Genomic DNA, 15855 nt, shown 5'->3' on the forward strand with positions numbered 1-15855 from the left:
TTGAGAGAGTAAAGAAAATGAAATCCAGGGGTCAGATCATGCACTCGCGTGTGAGGCAGCTTGAGATGGGAAGAGAGGAGAAAGGGGAGGGGGGGAGGTGGGGCTGTGATTACATCTGCTGTTTTTGGTCTTCCATGGGGTCTGAGAGGAAGGAATACAAACGGTGGTCAAGGGTGAGAAGATGCGGAGAGTGAATGCACTCGGGCTGGAACCATTTTTGAAGTGGGGGGTGCTGCCATCCAGAGCTTTAAGTGAGCCAGTTCCTGCCGGTGCTCAGCACCAGCAGTTTTTAAAAGCAGGTGCCGTAACGGGTCCCTGTCGAGGTCTCCATTTTTACAGTCAGGGTAAAAAGAAACCTTAACTGCGGCTTGCCAGGATCACAAGACTGATGGCAGAGTGTGGGCCGGAGGTGGGACTTCATAATATTTCACGGTAGGGGTGCGAGGTGGCTGTTACGAACGGAGGGGTTGCACTGGGAAAGCGCCCCAAGTGCCACCTGAGAAGTGTAAGGGTTAACGCGCAGTCTTCTGAGGTTGCGCAAGGATGATGTGTAGTTGCTAGGTGCTGCAGTCTTCCGCCCCATCTTGAGGCACATCCACATCCTCCACCACCACATCCTCCACCACCACATCCTCCACCACCACATCCTCCACCACCACATCCACCACCACATCCACCACCACATCCACCACCACATCCACCACCACCACGTCCACCACCACCACATCACCACCTTATCCACCACCACATCCCCATCCACCACCACTACATCCACCACCACTACATCCACCACCACAACAGCCACCATAACATCCACCACCACATCCACCACCACCACCAGATCCACATCCACCAGATCCTCCACCAACACATCCACCACATCTATGTGTGTGTGTGTGTCTCTGTGTGTGTGTGCAAATGCAATAGGTCTTGCATTTGCAAGAGATTAAGCTATTGGTATTGTAAATGACAATGCCATTTATTTATCTGTTTTCAAAACCAACACATAAATAAAAAAGATTGTCATTTACAATGCCAATAGCTCTAACTTTTGCAAAGGCGAGACCGTTGCATTGTAAATGCTTGTTTCTTTTCCATTCAGCACTCCGAGAGTGCATGTGTTTTCTGTCTCTCTCCCTCATATGCTACTTCCCTCCTTAAATACCCCCTCTGCTCATTTGCTGCTCATCCCTGCAAGCTTGCATGTAAAAGCACAGCAACAGAATTATTTTTGCTGTGGATGGCTGAAGAGCAGACTTTAAAGGTTATTTTTGTTTTACCTCATGCATTCTACATATTACATGAGTGTACAAGCTTTGGCACACAAATGCTCTCATGGCGGTAGGCGAAGGGCAATCTGCTGCAGTCACTCAGCCAGCGTCTGTGACAGAAGGTGTACTCGGCAGGACACTTCTGCTGGAGACACACAAACCCGTTTGATAGGTTTTTGGACCAAATCGCTGAATCCTGTGGAAAGTAAATTAGGCCCTAATAAGCATTTCCTTTTACAGTATAACACTTCCTTGTTCGTTTTAAATTCTGTTCAGATTTTCCTGAGTAGAAACGCTTAAAAAAATAAACCAGGCCTTTTTATAAATATTAAAGACATTGAAATCACTGTACAGTTTTGAGATATCATAAGATGTTTGCTTTTCCCCCGGTATTTTTAAATCCTTTTTTTGTTTTAGATTTTTTAAAGAATACTTTTCAGATCGACATAGACATAGCCAACTGCTCGGTACTTTATACAGATGACAATACCTAATGGCTTTACCAATGCTTGTTCTTTTCACATATTGACAATACTGTGTATATCCTGTATTGCTAATCCAATGGTATACATCCCATCAGTCATAAGTATTGGCAAAGCTACCCAGTCTGACGAGTGCATGTTTTGTAATCCTAGACAGCAGTTGTTCTTAACCTGTGATTCAGGGTTCCCTTGGGGTCCTCAACGGCTATTCTTGGGTCCTGTAACCGCGTAGAAGATTAAATAATATTAATAGAGTGTATACAAATAATGAAGGAAAATTAATTATTGAATATTTTAAAATGTAGGAATTTGAAATTAGAGACAAAGTTAAGTTGGTTTCCTCCAATTTATTCGAGGGAGTAGTGCAGGTGTATTATCAGAATATTGTATGGAAGGTGGGTGGTCTCAATTGAATAGAGAATAGCTTCAAACTTTAAATTAAAATGTTGCTATTTTTTAATTGGTTTGTGAAATAAGTATTTCATTGTAGAGTTGTTTCATGGATGTTATGTTATTGAAAATTTGTAGATCGCACGTTCACCAACAGGTCTCTTGGCGCTGTACTATATTTTTTTTCTGTATTTTTGTGTATTGAGTTATGGCTAAAGTCTTCAAAATTGCTTAGGCCAGGGTCCCTTGATTTCAGTGATGTGCTGCACGCTTTCTAGGCCAGTCCTGAATAGATTGAAATGGAGTGCATCTCGGATGATAAACTAGCTTTAAATACACACTGAAACTCTTCCCTCCACATGAAACCATTACTGTAAGTGTGGTGACATTAAATGATCTCAAAGGCGTTGTTGCTTCAGCACGCTCCTAAAGTCTTCACAATTTCAAACTTCTCATTAATTTTCCTCACAAGCGCAATTGGTGGCACTCAATCACTTCATGACCAATTTTGTTAATGTCGGTTTCTGTGCATACATTCAGTTCATTTGTTGCTTACTTTTTCTTGTGTAGAATTATTAGTGCTCAGTTTGGATCTGATCACATGTAGATAGTCCTGGCTACACTTGGAGTTAGTTTCTTCAGAGACTTTTGAATTCAGCAGATTTAGTTAAGTCTGTAAGTTATATTGTGTCACAGTGCAAAGGATATCTTATTTTAGTGGGAAGCCCAAAGTCCATCATCAACCAAAACAACTGTTGCAGAATACATCTGCTGGTCATAAAGATGTCAACAAAAAAGCTGGTTGTCGCATTACTGAGCAGAAGTACCTCCATAAAATGATGTGAAAGGACTGATTATCAGGCTTAAAGTTCAGTTCGCTCTGTTTAGTCTAAATGACTTGTTGGTCTTGCCACCATGACGATGATGATGAGGAGGGCAGCTTAACAGACCACTTCATTTTTAAGTAAACAAAGATGCTCCCGCAGAGAATGGCCTAGTTTGGTCCCATATACATCTCTCTGGACAGTCTCTTGCCTGTCCATGTATTCTCTCTTAGCATGGCTTGTTGTGAGTTTTCCTCCAGCCCAACAGTCTTTATAGCTGTGGCTTTCTGCACAGTTGCATTTAACACACCCTGGCCTCTGCACTAGGATGTCCTAGCCATCTTCCTATCAAAGGACAAGGCAAATGTAGATTTTTTTTTAACCAGTTTGTATTTGTTAAAATGTAAAACTATAACATATGCCAAACCTTCACAATGAACCTAGTGTGTCATCCCACCTGCAAAGTTTACAACTTTTGCATGCTGCATTAGGTCATCTGTGTCACAATCCATACTTCTATCACAAAACCATTATCTGAGTTATTAACAGCATGCCCATTTAAGCAAAAGGCTAATTAAAATAGGAGCATCTTTTTAGGTCTCGCCTAGGCAGCGCTTGCGCTGTCTCTTCGAGATATGCTGTATTCAGGATATTTAACAACAAGGGGTGGTGATGGACAGAGTTTCTGAATTAAGCATTTTGTCCACCATAAGCGTGGCAGGGTATACTCAGACATGAGTCCCTTGCTCACTGCTCCATCAGGATTCAAGCAAGCCGGGCCGACTACGCCTGGAATGGCAGAAACCGGTCCCCGGAAGCTTGTCTCCTTTCTGGTGAAGAATTGGCTTGGTAGTTTGGTCTGCCCTGTTCCCATGATGCACTGGGCCAGGGACAGACTAATTTGCATATAGCCAGGTTCTGAGCTGGGATGGGGCAGTGAGATAAATAACGGTGATGGATCAAGCCCTGATCTTTGGACTGGGTAAGAGTGGTCTGCTTAATTCAGACACTCTGTTCATCACCACCCCCTTTTCTGAATCATTTTGTCCACCATAAGCGTGGCAGGGTATACTCAGACATGAGTCCCTTGCTCACTGCTCCATCAGGATTCAAGCAAGCCGGGCCGACGACGCCTGGAATGGCAGAAACCGGTCCCCGGAAGCTTGTCTCCTTTCTGGTGAAGAATTGGCTTGGTAGTTTGGTCTGCCCTGTTCCCATGATGCACTGGGCCAGGGACAGACTAATTTGCATATAGCCAGGTTCTGAGCTGGGATGGGGCAGTGAGCTAAATAACGGTGATGGATCAAGCCCTGAACTTTGGACTGGGTAAGAGTGGTCTGCTTAATTAAGACACTCTGTTCATCACCACCCCCTTTTCTGTATTCAGGATATGGGCATTAAGCACCGCCCACTTTTCACCCATCTTTTTAATTTGCTGCAGTTACTGTCCTTTGTAAATGGTGGCTTTTTTTTGTTCAGTAGGCTTAGTAGTCCCTCCTTTTCACCTGTTGTAACCTCCCATGTATTGTTACTCCCGTTGTTTTAATTACAGCCTGTGAGCACTATTTTGTTAATCTCCTGCCAGGACATGCTCTCTTCCAATGCTTTGATTTATTTTATCCAGCGCCTTTACTTTTGTTACAATCTGGGCACACCCAGCTTTAGCTATAAACAACTTAAGCTAAAGCGCGGGTGCCACTTCAAAAGTAAATAATTAGAAAAAGCCTTTTTTTTCTTTTCTGGTTTCCCTTGTTGTTAGATTTGGTGGTCTCTAGTTGGCACAGGTAGGTACTTGTGACAAATAGGGACCCTTACCTCTAGTCAGGGTAAGGGGGTACATTCCTAAAATAACACCTGCTCACCCCGTTGGTAGCTTGGCACGAGCAGACAGGCTTATCTCAGAGGCAGTGTGTAAAGCATTTGTGACCACATACAGTAACCCAGTGACAACACTACAAATGGACACCACACAAGGTTTATATCAAAAATAAGTATTCTGTATATAGATTTACCACAAGACCATAAATGACAAATACACAATACTATACTTAAGATGGTAGTTTTAGCTTAGTTCAACAACTACAGCGCCGACATCCACGATTGCAACGGCAGCAGCGATGGCGACATACTTCTCCTTCAGTGCGAGATGCTTCTCTCGATGCGGTGTAATACAGCAGCTTCAGCGGCGACATCCAAGATGTGACGGCAGCAGCAGTGATGGCGACACGCTTCTCCTTCCTTGCGAAGACGCTTCTCGCGATGCGGTGCAGAAGGCAGCTTCAGCGGCGACATTCAAGTTGCGACGGCAGCAGCACGGCGACACTCTTCCTCTTCGTTGCGGGACGCTTGTCTCGATTCGGAGCAATACGACAGTTACAGCGGCGACATCCAAGATGCGACTGCAGCAGCAGCGACGGCAACACTCTTCTTCCTCTTGAGTCGCGCTTCCAGCTCCTTGCGACACGCAGTCCCTCAGAAGGCCCAAAACAGCAGCAGGTACTTACCAAGGAACTCTGGGGAGCTGGGGTTTGAAGTCTGTTGTCCCTTAGACTTTAGCAAGAGGCAAGCTCTGTTCCAAGCCCTTGGAGATCCTTACAAGTTGATAAAAGTACACAAAGTCCCTTTCTCCTCTCTTTGGCAGTCAGGCAACCACTGCAGGCCAATCCCCCAAGCAGCACTTCAGCTTAGGGATAGTCTCTCCTCAGTTTTTTCTTGTTCCACTCCTCAGCAAAGGTTTCTTCTTCTTGTCTAAAAGTGATCTAAATTCTTGGGATCAGGGTCCCAGTACTTATACCCCAAAATCCTTTATCCTCTGAGGGCCAAGGGGCCTTTGCCTAGCCCCCCCTTGGTAGCTTGGCATGAGCAGACAGGCTTATCTCAGAGGCAGTGTGTAAAGCATTTGTGACCACATACAGTAATCAAGTGACAACACTACAGAGAGACACCACACAGTTGTATATTACAAATAAGTATTCTTTATATAGATTTGAACACGAGCATAAACAACAAATATCCACAATACTGTACTTAAGATGGTAGTTTTAGCTTAGTTCTGGTCAGTTCTTAAGATGCAACACTTTAAGTCAATCTACCTTGTGATGCGTTGCGCTTACACAACAAGCAATGTTGCAGCGATGGAAATGTGGCAAAGTTCTGGTGCAAAGAAATAAAGACGTGAAGATCTTCTGGATGCGGCACGCTTCTCTGATAATGCGAGAAGTCTCGGTTCGATGCGTCCTCTGCAGCGGCGACACCCTTGTACAGCGATGCGACGGCAACAGCCTCTGCTGCGGCTCTCTTCTCCGGCGCTGCGAGAGGCTTCCGCACAATGCGACAACTACAGCAGCGACGGCGGCGTGCTGCTCCGTGGATGCGAGGCGCTTTTCCTGGTGCGGTGCAGTGCCCGCTCTTGCTTTCGTTTGCAATGCCCGCTCTTGCTTTCGTTTGCAGCGCCCGCTCTTGCTTTCATTTGCAGCGCCCGCACTTGCTTTCGTTTGGAACGCCCTAGTGCAAGGAATGCAGCATGTTTTGTGCAAGTGCAAAGTGTCATTAAGGTTACAGTAGGTGATTAAACTGGAATGTTTCTGTAAATTCCTTCTACAGTACTAGTTTAGGCACTTTCCGTTCTGGTTGTCACTCAGAGTCCATCACTGTATTTCCTAGTGGTCCATGGTCTTGACTGGCTTGTCCCTTTCACAAATTCCTGCAGGATAGTCTCTGTTATGATTACTCGGGGCCAAGGAGAACAAATAACGTTGGGCTCAACATCTTTAAGCAACAAGCATTGGAAATGCAATAGGTCTCGCATTAGGAAAGTTTGAGTGATTGGTATTGTAAATGACACTTTTTTTTATTTATGTGTTGGTTTTGAAAATAGCAAAATTAATAGCTTTGTCAGTTACAATGTCAATAGTTTTAACTTTCGCAAATGTGACACCTATAGCATTTGTAATGCAATGTGTGTTGTTTACGTGACTTAGATGTATTGATATTACGACTAACAATGGCTTTTAATTTTGTAAATAATTAATACTTAATACTTAAATAAAATGTATTGTAATTTATAATGGCAATAGCTTAAACGTTTGTAAATAACTTTTGTGAAGGTTATGTTCAGTGTATTTTATTGTGACGAAAATCCAAGAACATTGCATTTGCACCTACACACTCACAGAGCCACACACACACACATAGATGTGGTGGTGGTATTTTACAACTAACAATGGCTTTTAATTTTGTAAATAATTAATACTTAAATAAAATGTATTGTAATTTATAATGGCAATAGCTTAAACGTTTGTAAATAACTTTTGTGAAGATTATGTTCAGTGTATCTTATTGTGACGAAAATCCAAGAACATTGCATTTGCACCTACACACACACACAGAGCCACACACACACATATAGATGTGGTGGTGGTGGATCTGGGGGATATGGTGGTGGTGGATGTGGTGGTGGATGTGGTGGTGGATGTGGATGTGGTGGTGGATGTGGTGGTGATGGTGGTGGATGTGGATGTGGGGGTGGATGTGGTGGTGGATGTGGTGGTGGAGGTGGTGGTGGTGGATGTGGTGGTGGATGTGATGGTGGTGGGTGTGGTGGTGGTGGTGGATGCGGTGGTGGTGGATGCGGTGGTGGATGCGGTGGTGGTGGATGCGGTGGTGGATGTGTTGGTGGATGTGGTGGTGGATGTGGTGGTGGTGGAAGTGGTGGTGGATTTGTTAGATGTGTTGGTGGATGTGGTGGTGGATGCGGTGGATGTGGTGGTGGATGTGGTGGTGGTGGATGTGGTGGTGGATGTGGTGGTGGATGCAGTGGTGGTGCATGTGGTGGTGCATGTGGTGGTGGTGGATGTGGTGGTGGATGTGGCAGTGGATGTCATGGTGGATGTGGAGGTGATGGTGGATGTGGTGGTGGATGCGGTGGTGGTGGATGCGGTGGTGGTGGTGGATGTGGTGGTGGATGCGGTGGTGGTGGAAGTGGTGGTGGATGTGTTGGATGTGGTGGTGGATGTAGTGGATGCGGTGGTGGTGGATGCGGTGGATGTGGTGGTGGTGGATGTGGTGGGTGTGGTGGATGTGGTGGTGGATGTGGTGGATGTGGCGGTGGATGTCATGGTGGATGTGGTGGTGATGGTGGATGTGGTGGTGGATGTGGTGGTGGATGTGGTGGTGGATGTGGTGGTGGATGTGGTGGTGGATGTGGATGTGGCGGTGGATGTCATGGTGGATGCGGTGGTGGTGGTTGCGGTGGTGGTGGTGGATGGGGTGGTGGATGTAGTGGTGGTGGGTGTGGTGGATATGGTGGCGGTGGATGTGGCGGTGGATGTGGAGGTGATGGTGGATGTGGTGGTGGTGGTGGATGCGGTGGAAGTGGTGGTGGAAGTGGTGGTGGATGTGGTGGTGGATGCGGTGGTGGTGGATGCGGTGGTGGTGGATGCGGTGGTGGTGGATGCGGCGGTGGTGGATGCGGTGGTGGATGGGGTGGTGGTGGATGCGGTGGTGGATGTGGTGGTGGTGGATGCGGTGGTGGATGTGGTGGTGGTGGATGCGGTGGTGGTGGATGCGGTGGTGGATGTGGTGGATTTGGTTGTGGATGTCGAGGTGATGGTGGATGTGGTGGTGGATGTGGTGGTGGTGGATGCGGTGGTGGATGCGGTGGTGGATGTGGTGGTGGATGCGGTGGATGTGGTAGTGGATGTGGTGATGGTGGAGGTGATGGTGGAGGTGATGGTGGAGGTGATGGTGGAGGTGATGGTGGAGGTGATGGTGGAGGTGATGGTGGAGGTGATGGTGGAGGTGATGGTGGAGGTGATGGTGGAGGTGGTGGTGGATGTGGTGGTGGATGTGGTGGTGGATGCGGTGGTGGATGCGGTGGTGGATGTGGTGGTGGTGGATGCGGTGGATGTGGTGGTGGTGGATGCGGTGGATGGGGTGGTGGTGGATGCGGTGGATGTGGTGGTGGATGTGGTGGTGGTGGTGGTGGTGGATGTGGTGGTGGTGGATGTGGCGGTGGTGGTTGTGGCGGTGGATGTCATGGTGGATGTGGCGGTGATGTCATGGTGGATGTGGAGGTGATGGTGATGGTGATGGTGGATGTGGTGGTGGATGCGGTGGATGTGGTGGTGGATGCGGTGGATGTGGTGGTGGATGCGGTGGATGTGGTGGTGGATTCGGTGGTGGTGGTGGATTCGGTGGTGGTGGTGGATTCGGTGGTGGTGGTGGATTCGGTGGTGGTGGTGGATGCGGTGGTGGTGGATGCGGTGGTGGTGGTGGATGTAGAGGTGATGGTGGATGTGGTGGTGGTGGTGGATGTGGTGGATGTGGTGGTGGTGGTGGTGATGGATGTGGTGGTGGTGGTGGTGGTGGATGCGGTGGTGATGGTGGATGCGGTGGTGGTGGATGCGGTGGTGGTGGATGCGGTGGTGGTGGTGGATGTAGAGGTAGATGTGGTGGATGTGGTGGATGTGGCGGTGGTGGTGGAGGTGGTGGTGGATGTGGTGGTGGTGGTGGTGGATGTGGTGGTGGAAGTGGTGGTGGATGTGGATATAGCGCATACTTATGGCATGACTAAAAAAAAAATCAAGCTGGTTCTGAGACGCTGCAGACTCTTAACGACAGATGAAATCAGCAGCATTACTGGATTTCTTAAAGATTGTCGGAGGAGAGGGGGGCCGTGGGCTTTGCAACACTCATGAGGCGGTTTTATACATTTTGGTTATCCATTCGTTGTGGGCAGGAGATGGGGAGATTACCAGTGACGGAGGGCGCAGACCTTTGCAGCTGTGAGCGCATTCAATTAATGAAAAAAGAAAAGGAGACAAGGCCGGCCGGCCGGGAAACTGAAAGCACGGCCATCCGGCCGTGAAAAAGCCTTTGATGCAGCAGGAGGCAATTAGGGGAGGAGAATGGCTGGGCTGAGGCAGAGCACAAAGCCTTTGATGCAGCAGGGGGCGGAGTGGGAAGAGCTGCTGGCGGCACCAACCTGACGATTTGATGCTGTGCACGCGCATTTTAACTCATTGCGCTTGCGCATTGAGTTAAAAGCGCACATGCACTACATCAAATCGCCAGTCTAGGTAAACTCTGTTTAAGCCCCTATAGTCTCCCTCCGCTCAATGCGCATGCGCATTGACAGGCGAGACCTAAAAAAGAATATACATTTGCAGCATTTACCACAAAAACTTTTCTCCCTCAAACGGATCAAATGTCATTAAAGGTTCCTCACACTCTATCTTTCTTTGAAGCTCCTTAAAACAATCTTTCTCTTTCACCTTCTCTCTCTCCATTTTCCCCTTCTTTATAACAGCTAAAATATAGCGCTAAATGCAGATTTTTCAATTTCTCAAAATGTTGCCATGTTAAAAGCTAAAGCGCAAGTGCCACAAAGGTCTCGCACTTGCAAGAGTTTGAGCTATTGGCATTGTAAATGACAATGCCTTTTATTTATGTGTTTACAAAACCTGCAAACGGTGGTTACGTAGTCCTTGCAGGTTTGTAAACACATAAATAAAAGGCATTATCATTTACAATGCCAATCGCTCCAACTCTCGCAAATGCAAGACCTATTGCATTACAAATGCTTGTTTGTATTACTTACATTCCATATAAAGATAGCATCCAGGGATAAAATACCAGTTGTCAAGTGCTCAAACGTTCCTTCTTTTCAAGGCGTTGTGTCTGCAGGAAGAGGGCGGAGTGTTTGTTGTGATGCCTTTAAATTCTGTGTGTATCTTGTCACATTTGCTGCGCTTCAAAGACAGAGGTCAAATGCCAGCCAGGCTACATCTTCACACAAATGTGGGGCCTGGCGCTTATGAACTCCTCTGGCTCTACAGTCCGAGAAAGAATAATACTGTGAATTGTGTGTCAATCCTCTCCGGGTATAAACAGGAAGTGCGAAACTTTGTGTACCGCACAACAAAAGACAAATACCTCTAAATGAACTGTATGCATCCAGCAGTTAGGAAAGCAAAAAAAGCATACATATATTTGTAATTTTGATTTGTGATGGTAGCTAAGATTTTAGTATGATCAAAGCAACTAGACCCTTTACATGGTGTGCAAATGATAAATATTCACTGAACCCCGATGTTATCGTTTGTGTGCAGTATGGTTTTATCAGTAAAACTGTCTGTGCAAATTTAGTAACTATTTCAATGGTAAATGTGTGGTACCATACAATGCATTAGTGTCCTCCTTCCCCGGTCCATTAAAGCTAGGTGGGTGTTATAGTGGATTTATACCGCGCGCAAATACTCAGGAGTGTTCTGGCGCGAAAAATAAGTGACCCGATGGAAAGAAGCCGATTAACATAACTGCTTGAAGAGGAAGTTTTTTAGTTGCTTGTTTAAAAGTCTGAAGTTTTGGATGTGCCGCAATTCTAGAGGCAAGGAATTCCAGAAGATAGCTGCTTTGACAGACAAAGACTGGCCCCCCAACTGCATTCTGCGGAAACGTGGGATCGCCATCCGTCTCAGGGAGGCTGAGCGCAGCGGTCTGTTTGGACATATTGCTTCCTAATGTACAATGGTCCAAGATCGTACAAAGCTCTCTGAGCCAGAGTGAGAACCTTAAACTGTATTCTCTGGGCCACAGGCAGCCAATGCAGCTCACGTAGTTGCTGTTTTACGCAAGACCTTCCAGAGATGTTAAACAGAAGTCTAGCCGCGGCATTCTGTATGATCTGAAGCTTATTTTGTAGGTACCCAGGGATTCCCACATACAGGGCATTGGCGTAGTCGATGCGGGAGAGAATAAGAGCCCGCAGGACCATCTCCTTGGCCGACCTTGGAAGCAAAGGAAAGAACCTTATCAGTGCTTTAAGGGTGCTGAAGCAAACTCCAGTAAGTTTCTTAATTTGCACCGCAAACCACAGATCCTGCTCAAACCAGACCCAAGTTTTTTGCTGGGGCGCCCACAGAGTGAGGGCGGGGATAATCAGAGGGCTATAAAGACTCCCTGAAGGCGGGCGGGCACTGGCCAAATAGAAGGATCTCGGACTTGTCGTCATTGCATTTAAGTTGAGCCTGAGCCAACCATCTAAATACAGCAGAGAGACCATTTCGAGCGAGATCTGTAGACAGGTCAGAGTCCTCCCACGTAAATAAAAGCTGGGTGTCATCTGCGTATGTGATTATTTTTGCACCCAATTCCTCCGCCAGAAGTTTGTCCTACTAAAAGTGGGTGGTGATTGTAAGAAGTTTGGGAAGCACTGCTCTTGGACGGGAACGTTCCAGGTGTGGTGGCCTTTACTGGAGTATCTGGAAAGCTGCTGCCTGGTCGGGAGGATGGAAAGGAATCCAAGGGGGGGGGGACACCCCCAAAAGATGGGGAGCTGAGAAGTGTGGGAGGAGTAATGGAGAGTAAAGAAACATACTTGTTGCGGGTCACTGAAAGAGGAAATGTTCTTTTAAGGAGAAGATTGATACTGTTTTCTCGGAGGGGGCAGAAGGTGACTGGTTCTGAAGTAGTCTTGACATGCCCTCTACCACACTGCCGCAGCTTTCTTTTAAAACCTTTTTAAAAAAGACTGCCCGTCATCTCTCTCCCGTCTGCCCGATCGGGCTGGTTAAGTGCATGTGGGGAGATTACTTCCTCTCTCATGGCATGCTCAGGCACCTGTGCATTGGGGGCAAAGGTCACTTCCGTGGTACGTAAGGCGGGGCTGGCCAGTGCATTCCTCTGATGTGACCCCAAGTGGTGGCCCCACCCAGTCCTGCAAGCCTGAGCTTCAACGGGAGGGGAGGCTGAGGTGCAAAGTGCAGGAATGTGTGGCAGGGGGTGGCCATGGTGACTAACTCCTGCAGGCAAATCAGCTTTTCACCTGAAGGATGCTGCCATGGCACGAGGGGGCACGCAGCACAAAAATGCAAACCAGTGGTTCTTACAGGAGATGTTCAGTGGTGGTCGGTCACTGGAGAGGTGCGCTGCCAGTGGGCGGTCACTGGAGAGGTGCGCTGCCAGTGGGCGGTCACTGGAGAGGCGCGCTGCAAGTGGGCGGTCACTGGAGAGGCGCGCCGCCAGTGGTCGGTCACTGTCGAGACGCGCCGCCAGTGGTCGGTCACTGTCGAGGCGCGCCGCCAGTGGTCGGTCACTGGAGAGGCTCACCGCCAGTGGTCGGTCACTGGAGGGGCGCGTCGCCAGTGGTCGGTCACTGGAGGGGCGCGTCGCCAGTGGTCGGTCACTGGAGGGGCGCGCCGCCAGTGGTCGGTCACTGGAGGGGCGCGCCGCCAGTGGTCGGTCACTGGAGGGGCGCGCCGCCAGTGGTCGGTCACTGGAGGGGCGCGCCGCCAGTGGTCGGTCACTGGAGGGGCGCGCCGCCAGTGGTCGGTCACTGGAGGGGCGCGCCGCCAGTGGTCGGTCACTGGAGGGGCGCGCCGCCAGTGGTCGGTCACTGGAGGGGCGCGCCGCCAGTGGTCGGTCACTGGAGGGGCGCGCCGCCAGTGGTCGGTCACTGGCGGGGCGCGCCGCCAGTGGTCGGTCACTGGAGGGGCGCGCCGCCAGTGGTCGGTCACTGGAGGGGCGCGCCGCCAGTGGTCGGTCACTGGAGGGGCGCGCCGCCAGTGGTCGGTCACTGGAGGGGCGCGCCGCCAGTGGTCGGTCACTGGAGGGGCGCGCCGCCAGTGGTTGGTCACTGGAGAGGCGCGCCGCCAGTGGTCGGTCACTGGAGGGGCGCGCCGCCAGTGGTCGGTCACTGGAGGGGCGCGCCGCCAGTGGTCGGTCACTGGAGGGGCGCGCCGCCAGTGGTCGGTCACTGGAGGGGCGCGCCGCCAGTGGTCGGTCACTGGAGGGGCGCGCCGCCAGTGGTTGGTCACTGGAGAGGCGCGCCGCCAGTGGTCGGTCACAGGAGATGCACTGCTAATTGCACATCTCGCAGTATACATAGCCAGTGGTCCATGACGGGAGAGGAGCAGTTAGTGGCCCGTCACTGGACATGAGCGCAAAGAAGAGGCCCCCTACAGTTTCCAATAAGGTTCCTTAACGTAGGGAATAATTCAATAAATGTGCAGATTTAAGGCAACTAAAATGTAGACCATAATTGATGCTCCTCCATATGGAATAATTGTCAGAACCAAAGACAACAATAAATGTATCAAAAATACAAAAATTGATATTTATTAAGTTTTTAGACCATGAAAAAGATTTAAAAAATCCTTCATTGCCTTTCATATCCATCATACAGCTTCACAACCATACTGGAAACAAATTAAAAACATTGTTGAAATAATAACACATTGTCATGGAATGATAAGTCAGCACAATATATGCAGAACACTGTCATTTGAGAATAGAGTGGCACAAATTCAAATGACTGGAATTCAACGCGCGTTTCGGCACAGCCAAGGTGCCTTCGTCGGGAAGAGGGCCACAGTAAAGACCATTGATGAATTCTTAATATGGGTGGGAAATCTATAATGACGAACAATCAATGAGGGCAGTGCGATATCTCAAAAGTAATTTAGATACGTTGCGATGCAGATGAAGAGACTACATTCAATTCTAATTGCTGATTTCATGGATTATCAGTCAAATCGGAGCCTCCGTGTATGGCGTTCAGGAATGAGAATTGAATTTAGTCTCTTCATCTGCATCACAAAGTATCGAAATTACTTTTGAAATGTAACGCAGTGTCAAGTGTTGCATTCGTTGTTTCGCATTCACTATGACGGGCACTAGGACGCTCACTGTTCCAGGTAGATGTAGCCAAGCAGCGCTGTTGCTTTCATGCGGTAAATACCGCTGTCTTATAAACTATAATGGCCTCTTTTAATTGCATTGATCCTCCCACTCTGTGGCTCTGTGAATCTCTGCTTTGATGTGATGTGTTGTGTTGTGTGAATGGTCACCACCTGGCCAAGGTATCATGGTGCTTATGAGCTAGGTCAAAGGCGTCCGTGTGGCACTGGGAGGTTTTCATGTGTGAGTCACGCTGAGATGTGTTGGTATGAAGTGAGGAATTAGTTCACACCTTGAAGGCAGATTTGGGGCATGTGTTGTGCAGGAAGGAAGCTGCTGTGCCATGGGGTACCAGGGTCCAACCACACATGGCAGATTTCTCTCCTGCTGAACTTGTGCCTTGCCTCTAGAATCCTCCTTTGATTTTCCTTTTCTAACACTTGTGATGGTGGAGTGTCAGTTCGGTGGTTTAACGTTTAATTTAATCTCACCCCCTGGTCTGTCTTTTTGTTTTTCAGGGCCCACCGAGTTGAACTTCTCTTTGTTGCACCATGTCGGGACCAGTGCCAAGCCGAGCGAGGGTCTACTCCGACGTCAACACACAGAGACCTCGCGAGTACTGGGACTACGAGTCGCACGTAGTAGAATGGGGGTAAGTCCTTTCTCTTGTTCATCTGGAAACAGACCTGCAGCTGTGTGTAGGAGTGAGGGAAAGAGGCAAATACAAGGTTTTTCCTAGATATGTAAGCATTTAAATTTAGCTGAGGGTTGGGCCAGTCTTTCATCTTCAATGTAAATACCTTACACTCTATTGACTGATGTCAATACTGTCTCTGGCCCAAAACAATGTGACTGCAGTAAACAGACCTGGCTGCTGCCTCTGGTCACTGCGGGGTCATGGGAGATCTTGCGTCTCTTCTCCTACCACAGCCCCTGCTGTGAGCTAGGTCTCAGCCTGACTCAGCAGGTACCACTGCCAGATCCTTTTTAAAGGAAGCAGGAACGATTAGTCAGCATTGTTTTTATTGGAGACCGATTGACTTGTAAAGCGATTGAAAATCAATAAAACATTTAAAGGAAATGCTTGTTTAAAATTCGAACAACCACTTTGGAAATGATCCTTGGCACTGGCGGTCAGAAAGATGAAGTGAAGGCGGAAGAGGATGGACGGGAAGGGATGAAATGACACTGTAGGACGCATGTTGCATC

At 48.4% G+C, this 15855-nt stretch overlaps 1 protein-coding gene across 2 annotated transcripts in view; it reads left to right on the top strand.

Moving 5' to 3' along the window:
- Positions 1 to 15855, top strand: part of LOC144828333 (casein kinase II subunit alpha-like) — a 213553-nt gene that overhangs the window by 94762 nt on the left and 102936 nt on the right. For both annotated transcript variants that reach the window (XM_078686446.1, XM_078686445.1), the window contains exon 2: positions 15165 to 15298. In XM_078686446.1, the coding sequence (XP_078542572.1) occupies positions 15198 to 15298 (101 nt within the window). In that variant the 5' untranslated portion in view covers positions 15165 to 15197. The remainder of the gene's footprint in view (positions 1 to 15164; positions 15299 to 15855) is intronic.

The sequence above is a fragment of the Lissotriton helveticus genome, chromosome 4_1 (assembly GCF_964261635.1).
Source record: "Lissotriton helveticus chromosome 4_1, aLisHel1.1, whole genome shotgun sequence".
NCBI classification, from domain to species: Eukaryota; Metazoa; Chordata; class Amphibia; order Caudata; family Salamandridae; genus Lissotriton; species Lissotriton helveticus.